Below are 12232 nucleotides of genomic sequence, written 5' to 3' on the forward strand. Positions count from 1 at the left end.
TGCTACAATCTTGACTATTATAAATAGTGCAGGAATGAACATAGAGGTGCATATATCTTTTCCAGTTAGTGTTTTCATTTTCTTTAGATAAATATCCAAATGTGGAATTGTTGGATCATATGGTAGCTCTATTTTCAATTTTTTAATGGAAACTCCATACAGTCTTCCATGGTGGCTCCAATTTATAACCCACCAACAGTGTACAAGGGTTTCCTTTTCTCCTTGCTATTTGTTTTCTTTTTGATAATAGCCATTTAACGGGTGTTAGATGCTATCTCATTGTGGTTTTTATTTGCATTTCCCAAAGACTAGTGACACTGTACATTTTTTCATGTATCTGTTGGCCATCTGTATGTATTTTTTGGAAAAACTGTCTATTCAGGTCCTCTGCTCATTTTTTAATCAGATTGCTTATGTATCTTTTTGATGTTGAGTTATATGAGTCTTTGTTTATTTGGGATATTAACCCCTTGGGATATATTGTTTGCAAATACCTTCTCCTATTTAGTAGGTTGTCTTTCTATCTTGTTGATAGTTTCCTTTGCTGTGCAGAAGATTTTTAGTTTTATGTAGTTCATTTTTGCTTTTGTTTCCATTGTCTGATGAGACAGATTGAAAAAATATTGCTAAAGCCAACATCAAAGAGCATACTGCCTACATTCTCTTTTATGAGTCTTATGGAATCGGGTCTTACCTTTAAGTCTTTCATTCATTTTAAGTTGATTTTTGTATATGCTGTAACAAAGTAGTTCAGTTTCATTCTTTTGCAGATTGATGTCCAGTTTTCTCAACACCATTTATTAAAGAGACTATTCTTTCCACATTGTATAATTTTGGCTTCTTTGTTGTATATTAATTGACCATATATGCATGGTTTTATTCTAGGTGCTCTATTCTGTTCAATTGATTGTCTTTTTTAATGCCAATACCATACTGTCTTGATAACTATAGATTTGCAATATAGTTTGAAATCAGGGAGGATGATGCTCCAGCTTTGTTCTTCTTTCTCAAATTTGCTTTGTTTATTTGAGGTCTCTTGTGGTTCCATACAAATTTTAGAATTGTTTGTTCTAGTTTTGTAAAAACTAGCATTGGAATTTTGATAAAGATTGAATTGAATTATGTAGATCATTTTGGGTAGTATGGAAATTTACTTTAACAACATTAATTCTTCTAGTCCATGAGCACAGAATATCTTCCCATTTATTTGGGTCTTCTTCAGTTTCTTTAATCAATGTCCTATAGTTTTCAGTGTACTGGACTTTTACCTCCTGGGTATTTTATTATTTTTGATGCAATTGTAAATAGGATGGTTTTATTAATTTCTCTGTTACTTTATTACTAATGTATAGAAATGCAACCAATTTCTATGCATGATTTTGTATCCTGAAATTTTACTGAATTCATTTATTAGTTCTCACAGTTTTTTGATGAAATCTTTTTTTTAATTTTATTTTTAAATTTTACAATATTGTATTAGTTTTGCCAAATATCAAAATGAATCTACCACAGGTATACATGTGTTCCCCATCCTGAACCCTCCTCCCACCTCCCTCCCCATACCATCCCTCTGGGTCGTCCCAGTGCACCAGCCCCAAGCATCCAGTATCGTGCATCAAACCTGGACTGGCAACTCATTTAATACATGATATTATACATGTTTCAGAAGTCTTTAGGGTTTTCTATATATAGTGTCATGCAGTGACCATTTTCACTTCCAATTTGGACATCTTTTATCTTTTTCTTGCCTACTTGCTCTGGCTAGGACTTCCAATACTATGGTGAGAGTGAATATTCTTGTCTTGTTCTTCATCTTAGAGAAAACATTTTCATTGGTATGATGTTTTCTATGGGCTTGTATATATGACATTTATTATGTTGAGGTACATTTCCTCTAAAAGAGAACTTGTATTACTTGAATTTCCTTATATCAGGAATCATCACACTATTACCTGACAATATATCATCTTGGTACATTCACTTACTTCTAAAGAGTTTGGCCATTAGAAATGCAAAGATTATTGCACTGATTCCAAATCCATTAGGTTATGAAAGAACTCTTTATATTGCAAAGTCAAATGAGAAACAAGAGGGACTCTTTTTAAGGAATTGAATCTCAAATATCCTCTGCCAAAAACTGACTCCTTCAAACTTGAGATTGAATTAGAGACCAATTCAGAACATGTTCCCAAATTTCCATCTTTCTTTTCTCACACAAGCAATTATTCTTCAGTTTCTCATTTATGCTCATTTGTTATTTATTTCTTATTTGTTCTAAGTTCTCTATTTATTGTCTCACTTCTAAACCCAAAGAATACTAATACTTTCCAAAACAGCATTTCCATATACTCAAGTTTATGGATCCAGTTGAGGTAAATTGTGGGTCATGCCAATTCCAAAGCTCTTTTCAAGGATTCTTTGCTTGGACAACTCCATTTTCAAAAGTAGTTTAATACAACATATATGTGTCTAACCCAAATGGATTGCCTTCAGTGGAAGGAAACAAGTTGTCTCTGATGCACCCACTGTAAGATTCCATGGTGGTACAGGCCACTATACCCATGTCCAGGCCTAGCCTCCTTAATGAAGGAGAAAGCCCACATGACAAATGTCTTCTGAAGAAGTAAAACTCTCACTGTTTGCAGATGACATGATCCTCTACATAGAAAACCCTAAAGACTCCACCAGAAAATTACTAGAGCTAATCAATGAATATAGTAAAGTTGCAGGATATAAAATTAACACACAGAAATCCTTTGCATTCCTATACACTAACAATATAGAAATCAGAAAGAGAAATTAAGGAAACAATTCCATTCACCATTGCAATGAAAAGAATAAAATACTTAGGAATAAATTTACCTAAAGAAGCAAAAGACCTATATATAGAAAACTATAAAACACTGATGAAAGAAATCAAAGATGACACAAATAGATGGAGAAATATACCATGTTCATGGATTGGAAAAATCAATATAATGAAAATGAGTATACTACCCAAAGCAATCATAGATTCAATGCAATCCCTATCAAGCTACCAACAGTATTTTTCAGAGAACTAGAACAAATAATTGTTCTAAAAGCGTCGAATAGCCAAAGTTATCTTGAGAAAGAAGAATGGAACTGGAGGAATCAACCTGCCTGACTTCAGGCTCTACTACAAAGCCACAGTCATCAAGACAGTATGGTACTGGCACAAAGACAGAAATATAGATCAACGGAACAAAATAGAAAGCCTAGAGATAAATCCATGCACCTATGGACACCTTATCTTTGACAAAGGAGGCAAGAATATACAATGGAGAAAAGACAATCTCTTTAAAAAGTGGTTCTGGGAAAACTGGTCAACCACTTGTAAAAGAATGAAACTAGAACACTAACACCATAGACAAAAATAAACTCAAAATGGATTAAAAATCTAAACGTAAGATCAGAAACTATAAAACTCCTAGAGGAAAACATAGGCAAAACACTCTCTGACATAAATCACAGCAGGATCCTCTATGACCCACCTCTCAGAGTAATGGAAATAAAAGCAAAAATAAACAAATGGGACCTAATTAAACTTAAAAGCTTTTACACAACAAAGGAAACTATAAGCAAGGTGAAAAGACAGCCTTCAGAATGGGAGAAAATAATAGCAAATGAAGCAACTGACAAAGAATTCATCTCAAAAATATACAAGCAACTCCTGCAGCTCAATTCCAGAAAAACAAACGACCCAAACAAAAAATGGGCCAAAGAATTAAACAGACATTTCTCCAAAGAAGACATACAGATGGCTAACAAACACATGAAAACTGCTCAACATCACTCATTATCAGTGAAATGCAAATCAAAACCACTATGAGGTACCATCTCATGCAAGTCAAAATGGCTGCTATTAAAAAGTCTACAAACAATAAATGTTGGAAAGGGTGTAGAGAAAAAGAAACCCTCTTACACTGTCAGTGGGAATGCAAACTAGTACAGCCACTAGGGAGAACAGTGTGGAGATTCCTTAAAAAACTGGAAATAGAACTGCCATACTACCCAGCAATTCCACTGCTGGGCATACACACTGAGGAAACCAGAATTGAAAGAGACACGTGTACCCCAATGTTCACCGCAGCACTGTTTACAATAGCCAGGACATGGAAGCAACATAGACGTCCATTGGCAGGCAAATGGATAAGAAAGCTGTGGTACATATACACAATGGAGAATTACTCAGCCATTAAGAAGAATGCATTTGAATCAGTTCTAATGAAGTGGATGAAACTGGAGCCTATTATACAGAGTGAAGTAAGTCAGAAAGAAAAACACCAATATAGTATACTAATGCATATATATGAAATTTAGAAAGATGGTAGTGATGACCCTATATGCAAGACAACAAAAGAGACACAGATGTAAAGAACAGTCTTTTGGACTCTGTGGGAGAAGGCAAGGGTGGGATGATTTGAGAGGGTAGCGTTGAAATGTGAATATTATCATATGTGAAGTGGATTGCTGGTCCAGGTTTGATGTATGAGACAGGGTGCTCAGGGCTGGTGCACTGGGATGACCCTGGGGGATGGAATGGGGAGGGAGGCGGGAGGGGGGTTCTGGATGGGGAACACATGTGCGCCCGTGGTTGATTCATCTCAATGTATGGCAAAAACCACTACAATATTGTAAAGTAATTAGCCTCCAATTAAAATAAAGTAATTAATTTAAAAAAAAGTCTTCTGAGCTTGAATATTTATAAGGGCTCTCTCTGAACCTCATAGCCTTTCCACAGTTCAAGTTCTTGAAAAACATTTTTCAGATTCTGTGAAAGTCTTATGTGATTAGTACCAGTTAGGTTTAAACATTAGACTTTTTACTCATTAATCAAATATCTATATTCAATATACAGATTCAGAGGGAATGTTATAATCCTGCAGCTTTAAGTGTTCATGTCATCAAGCAATACGAGAACCCGAAGACCCAGATTAATATTTGGAGCTCATCCTAATATCAACTTCAGATATTAAGGTAAGAATAATTTGGATTCCTGACTTTGCATATAAATGTACAACTACTGTGTCCTTGTCGGCGGAGCATGGGTTTGGGTACTAATCCATCTGCACTGCCTTAGCATCCCCTGACACTGTCAGCCTGCAGGTATTTACATGATGCCCACGTTAATGCAACCAGTGACTGTGGGATATAGCAAAGACAACTGACCCTGCCGACAATGCTTTTCACCCAGTGGCAAATTCTCTATCCAAAATTTGGATAGAGAGAAATGGAAAATACAGGATAAATCATCCTTCTGAGGTCAGGTCTGCAGGGGACTAGGTCTGTCACTTCACACAGCTCTTGAAATCAAACTCTCATGAAAGAGTACTTAAGAAAGGAAAAGAAAAACAAAACACTTACTAAGCAAATTTACTGGAAAACAGTGTTTCCATATTGAAGGTTTAGGTTAGAATTTAAGATGATTCCTCTCAATGAAATCCCTTCACACTCTAACACTATTTCTAAAATCTTTCATAATTATACTAGTTTTTCATGACATCAAAAGCCCAAACAGCACAAGTTGCTGAAAAATGTCTCAAATTACCTGAAAGACTACAAAGGATTTAGACTTCTACATGTAAAATGATCATGGCCTCTTATCTAAGCTTTTGGAGTATAGCTTTCATAAGTCAGTAGGCCCACCAGAGTAATTAAATAGATTAGAATATACTGTTTACTGAGTTTTGGTGAAGTTTTATCTTGTGCATTTGAATGACAGGATAAAGTACTATATTGCAAATTTCACATATTCCTTACTCTTCCCCTCTGCTCCAGTCTTGTTTCAGCCTTTGGAAGTAGGTGTCTCCAGTATACTGATGCCATGTGTTACTTCAGGGCCTGATAACATTACTCTGTAGCTTTCCCATATTCATTTTCTATTAATAGGCTAAGATGAACCTCATGGCCCTCTGTTAAAAGAGTCTACTTAAGACTGGCTTTCATTAGTAACTCATGTCCCTGTTCTTCATTTTACCACTCTGCCCTTTCATGTGGAAATCATCCTTCATATGAGCTGGAAATGCTCTTTCACTCCCCTTTTCTTCTAAAGCCCTTAAGCTCTCTAATGCATGAATGGGTAGGATATGGATGAAATAGTACTCAAATGTACACAAGGTGTTGTGAAATATGTCAATATTTTATTAGTTTTATTCTAGGTAAATACATTTAACCAAATTGCAAATTACATTACTATTAAAATTAGATAGAAAATCCCACCATATAGGACTTCTGAGGTTTGGTACAGTAGTTTGTTTTGATGGCCTCATGTATACAATCACTATAGTCAGTATTACACTTGCCACACTTACAGCTTATAGCTACCGGGTAGGAGAAATAAGGAGTAACATGGCGTGGGCATCCTGGTATTTCTGCAGTCTTGTACATGAAGTCTCTGTATGTACACACATCCTGAGACAGGGCATATTTGGGAAGAAACAGCTTGCCGTTGACATCCTGAGGAAAGAATTTAAAAGGAGCATAATGCGATAGGACTTTAGAAAATATATAGTAATGGAAACAGATAAAAATTAATTAACATTATTTTGTCATAAATAGGACTCGAGGAGGATTCTTTAGTTCCATTTCCCAATGCCAACTTAATATATCCACACTAAACCCTGTTGAGATAAAAGTGACACTCCCTCTCTTTCATCTTATATCATGCGACCAATATGCCATTTAAATAAATTTTGGAAAAAGCTGTTACAAACAGTTATCTGTGTCCACTGTGCTGAGTATACACTGTAACCTGTGCACTCTACCTCTACAGAGCCAACAAGAATTAGATTTTGGAAATGAGGTTGTGGTTTATCTCATTTTCTTTCTGGATAGAAAAGGACTGGGTCTAGGTTTATCTAATTTTCAGCTAAAAGAACTGAAATGCACTACGTACCCGTGTCATACAATATCCAGCACAGATGGTGGTGTTGATGGTTAGGCAGTAAGCACATTCTTTCCTTTCGACATGCATCATATACTCAGTTGGAATACAAAAAGACATTGCTTGTCCACATGCAAGGCCAAAAATCATGGACATCAGGAAGGTAGCAGTCATGCTAAATCAAAGATAAGATTAAGATATTACATGTATCCTTTAGAACATTCAGAAGGGACGTTTGGAAAGTGCTATAATGTGTATTTGTGTGTGTATAAATATATGTATGTATTGAATACCTACTTTGTCTTAGACCCTATATTAGTGTTTTTGAATAGTTAATTTTCTCAATAAGCTTTCTGTGCACACTTAGATGTGGCTATGACCCATGTACCCCATCATGACAAAGCTCACAGAGTGAAAGTCCTGCTTGCAAGTGCCGCTTAGATCCAGTGAAATGGCGAGGCTGAAACACTACAACAGAAAAGTAGCAGGGACATGTAGTCAACTAAGTACAAAATAATTCATTCATTGGAAACAATCAAAATACCTGCCTTTATCATTGTAAGAAGTGAGTTAATAGGCTTCAATAAGGGCGTTCCCAGAAACGTGCTTTTCTAAAAATTTTGGTTCAATAGCTTAAAAGGCCAACAAATTGGTCATAATAAGAAAGGGCAAAGAAATCAAGGAAGTGAATGATCAAACTTGAGTATAAGCTCAAATAATGCAAATAATCTTGTGTATGATTCTACTCAATGTCTGTCAAGAAAGACAAGGCTAGAGAAAGTCCAAAAATGGTCAATTAAAATTACACTGGTGTTACGGGGCTACACCCAGCAGTCTAAAAACCCCTCTTCTTAACCCTTGGGATATTCCTTTAAAGTTGAAAGAAATAGAGTTGGAAAAATAAAATTATTTTACTTGAAGTTGTATGGAACTCATTATCTTAAAAAGATTATGGAGGCAAAAAATATAGGTTGACACAATGAGAGTAACACAATCAAGGATGACAGGCCCACTGTAGGTTAGCCAGGAAAGTAAAATAAGTTTTGGCTACATGGAAGACATCAGAGGACTCAACCTCTGCAACTTAATTGCCTCTTTTAAAATCATTCATAAATGATTCATTGAGCACCTAAACACAGAGGTATGATTTCAGGCCCTAAATAATGAGAGCCCCCTGATGAAGAGTGTGTTCACTATCAACTGGTCATTGTAATGAGCTGGATAATGTTATGACAGTTTTGCCACTGAGAGGGGATAATCAAGTTTGAGACTTTGGGATATAAGTTGATCACTTCAAAGATTAAGAAGATTTTTTTCATCTTATAAATACCATACAGTTGGCTTGGCATATTTGGATTCTTTACCTTCTCAAGGATCATAGTCAGAAAAGAAAATACATATCTTCATGGAATAGCTTTGAACACAAACTTGTTTTATTATTTTATTAAATAAATTATAATTCATTAAACATTGTTATTCAATCTGGGGCCAAACTATGGTGGAATGACTTCCCTGGTGGCTCAGATGTAGGAGACCCAGGTTCAATCCCTGGGTCGGGAAGATCTCCTGGAGAAGGAAATTGCAACCCACTGCAGTTTTCTTGCCTGGAAAATCCCATGGACGGAGGAGCCTGATAGGCTACAGTCAATGGGATCGCAGAGTTGGACACAACTGAGTGACGTCACCTTCACTTTCATTCAATCAAGAAGACTGTATCAAGATTTTTCTCAAATTTTCCTCAAATCTATCAATTATATTCCAATAGCATTTTTAAACTGCATATACTAAAACTTCCATTAATTGAAATCTCATGGACTCAGCCTCAGTTAACAAGTTAAAGAATTTTTGTCTTTAATTAACTCATAAGAAAAAAATGAAACCACAAGTCAACAAGCTAACAGGTATTTTAAATGTCAGCTTCCAGAGATTAGTGGCCATTCCAACCAGTCTCCTATTTGCAGAATGAGAACTACAGATGAACTAGACAAATATACATTGAGCATTTTAACTAGGCACTGAGAGATATAAAATGGATGTTATAGTCTTTGACCTCAAGGGCTGACAGTCTAGTGAAAGAGATAACGATGAACACTAATTAAGAAAAATACCTATTGTTTAACTGATAACACCACGTGTTGGTGATGATTTTGAGTAAATAGAACCTTTATATGCTGTTGGTGGGATGGTAAAATGATACATAAAAATATTTTGAAAATGTTTGACAGTTTCTTATAAAATTACACATATACTTAACTGATGACCCAGCAATTCTACTCCTAGATATCCACTCAAGATAAATAAGAACAAATGTTTACAAAAAGTAGTTAGTGTTTTAAGTGCTCAGAGACTTGAAACTATGACTCTGACACCACAATAATCAAAGACTTTTTCTATATGGACAAGGAAGTGAACTCACCCACTAAAAAGGGTTTTCTGGTAAATACTTTCAAATAAAATTTGCATATTCTTGGTATGAAATACCAAGAAACAAAATTACAGAAATTGTGTACAGCAAAAGAACAGGTTAAAAGCACAAGAGCAAAATTACAAGAATTCCTTGCTCATAGAGTCTGGTTTTCTCAGTGCTTCACAAATGTGAGCTCCCTCTATGGTAGAGCTGGTTCCATTATTTTAGAGCCACAGACTTAGAGAATCCTCTGAAGGATCTTAAAAGTATTGACTGAGTAAATGACATAAAATGCTCACACACCATGATCATACAGTTCTTGCCCATTTAGTCAGCCAACCACTGGATTTTTGCCATAGGAAATAATTAATTTCACGTATTTTAACTTTTAGGCATATGATCTATATAAAATAGATATGTGCTAACCTAGTGATGAGAATATTGGTTCTGAAGGTAAGCAACACATTTCAAGATCTCCCATAGGTCTATGAGAAATCAACTAAAATATTGAATCTGTCTGGCCTAATTTCCCCATCTGCAAAGCAGAAAGAGACAAGTACATCTGATCCTTTTTGAAACTGTAGAATTTTTAAAAAACAGTCTTGGAACTTTTACTCATTGTTCTCATATCCATTATGGACACTCTAAATTGTTCTGAAGTTCCTCTTTTAAATGTAAAACTCCAAGCTAACAAAAGAAAAATTAAAAGTGCTGAATCATCTTTGCTATATAACAGTAAATAAAGTAAGAATTATTCTTTCTCCTTTATTGCAAATAGTAAAACTTCACCCAAAGAATTTTTCTGGGCCTTAATTTCTTCAGCTGTAAAAAAAACACTGAGACCCAGAAGATGATAAGGAAGGACTTTTCAGCACATACAGAGTATGATTCTATGTGATAAATTTGTGTCAGGTCCCTGGTCTAATAGTGATCTAAAATTATGCTTCCAGATTTTATTGCAATTGTATGTAACTAAGAAATTAAGAAATTTGTGCTTTCATTTTTCCATATACTCCTTCCTAAAATCATAATAAAACAATACACATGAAGCACTTGGAATGCTACAGAAGACTGTGTAACTATATAACATTTAGTATATAAATCAGTGTTAGTTAATACCTCCTTATAAGACCTGCCACAATTTCTCTTGTATCGTCACCTGGACTCTCAACCTCTGCAACTTAATCACCTCCTTTAAAAGTATTCATAAATGATTCATTGAGCACCTAAGCACAGAGGCATGACTTCAGGCACAAATGATGAGATGCCCTTTTCAGTGCCATGATCATCTACATCTACACTTGCAACATTTTTCCTGATTCCAAGATATCCTCTTTGCTTTGTCCCCTACCCAACATTTTCTCTCATTTTTTTGTTCTTACTACCTTTATTCTAAGCACATTTCTCTCTATTCTAGTTTCTTTCACAAATTTTTTTCTCCAAATCCCCTACTGTGCTATGAAAAGAATCAATTGTCCACCCTATGAACAATCCAGGAACCACGCTAAAGCAATATATTTTTCTAGAGAGGTATACAAAAGGTATATATATGTGCTTTGGACACTATCCAAGGCGGGTTAACTACAACTAAAATAATACAGAGTAAATTACCTCCACAAGTACCCCAAACTGAATTTACTCCAAGTTTTCTCAGAAGTACATTATCATCAAAAATAATCATTAGTAATTGACAGGATTTAATACATAGATTATTCAATTGATTAAAACATTTAAATCAAATGTAAACAGTAAGGGAAGGCCATGAATAGCAATCAGCCTTCATTAGGGAATTGACCAATTTTTCCTCTTCTTTGAAGTCAGTAGAAAATTTTCTTATCCTTACATATGTAGTTTATTCATCTTCACCCACCATTCAACAATTTTGGAGCAGTAATTAGTATTTCTAGAGCTTATCAAAGCAAATTATCACTCACCATTTGCCATTTTTAAAAACTTGCTAAAATGATGAAAATAAGAATAATTTGGAATAGCAACATTTCGTTTCACAAAGCCTTCTCAGGGTAGACACCTACCTTACTTTGCATTGGTGAGCTGATGTTGTAATGACCCAGACTAAAAGCTCGTGGTTCATTTTATACCCTTCAGGATAATTCCTCTCTGATCCTCTTGTTTACATAATCACATTTGAATTACTGCTTTCTTATCTGAAAACCACCTATTGAAAATTCATACTGAATCTCAAATAAAATGTGTTTAGACAAACAACTTCACATCTTCCTCTGGAAACTGTGACATTATTGTAGCATGAATTTTCCTTTTCTCCTATTTCAAAATAAAATTACTCTTGTAAATACATCCTTTATTAATATTTATTAATATTAAAAAAATATAAACACAGAAGGAGAAAAAACAAATTCAAAACAAACAAACAAAAAAAACCCTTAATATAGTCTATGTCAGTCTTGCGAGAAGGTGATGGCACCCTACTCCAGTACTCTTGCCTGGAAAATCCCATGGATGGAGGAGCCTGGTTGGCTGCAGTCCATGGGGTTGTGAAGAGTCGGACACGACTGAGCGACTTCACTTTGACTTTTCACTTTCATGCATTGGAGAAGGACATGGAAACCCACTCCAGTGTTCTTGCCCGGAGAATCCCGGGGATGGGGGAGCCTGGTGGGCTGCCATCTATGGGGTCACACAGAGTCGGATACGACTGAAGTGACTTAGCAGCAGCAGCAGTCTTGGGAATGAAAAATTTGGGGAAATTTGAGTGCCCCAAATTTTATCTAAATGCTTATTTAGAGATATATAAAATTATTGCTCATCTATAAAGCCAAGGCAACTTTATGGCAATCCAGGACAACTGGTATATATCTTGCTGATTAAAACTTGCTGATTAAAATAGTTCAAAATATCTTGTTTTTTCTTTGAATTTAAAACAATAAATAAAATTTACATGT

General features: G+C 35.2%; 1 protein-coding gene and 1 long non-coding RNA gene across 2 annotated transcripts in view; one reads left to right on the forward strand and one right to left on the reverse strand.

The window, feature by feature from the left end:
• Positions 1-12232, forward strand: part of LOC113889115 — a 47055-nt gene that overhangs the window by 4605 nt on the left and 30218 nt on the right. The window contains exon 2 of the long non-coding RNA XR_003510152.1: positions 4880-4998. This is a non-coding gene — a long non-coding RNA (uncharacterized LOC113889115). The remainder of the gene's footprint in view (positions 1-4879; positions 4999-12232) is intronic.
• On the reverse strand, positions 6140-11450 carry TSHB (thyroid stimulating hormone beta). The gene is made up of 3 exons (XM_027535946.1): positions 11345-11450; positions 6917-7079; positions 6140-6477 (listed from the first exon to the last, which is right to left on the reverse strand). The coding sequence occupies exons 1-3, from the start codon at positions 11401-11403 to the stop codon at positions 6223-6225; spliced, it is 477 nt and encodes a 158-aa protein (XP_027391747.1). The 5' UTR covers positions 11404-11450; the 3' UTR covers positions 6140-6222.

Source organism: Bos indicus x Bos taurus, chromosome 3 (assembly GCF_003369695.1).
Source record: "Bos indicus x Bos taurus breed Angus x Brahman F1 hybrid chromosome 3, Bos_hybrid_MaternalHap_v2.0, whole genome shotgun sequence".
Classification (NCBI taxonomy): Eukaryota; Metazoa; Chordata; class Mammalia; order Artiodactyla; family Bovidae; genus Bos; species Bos indicus x Bos taurus.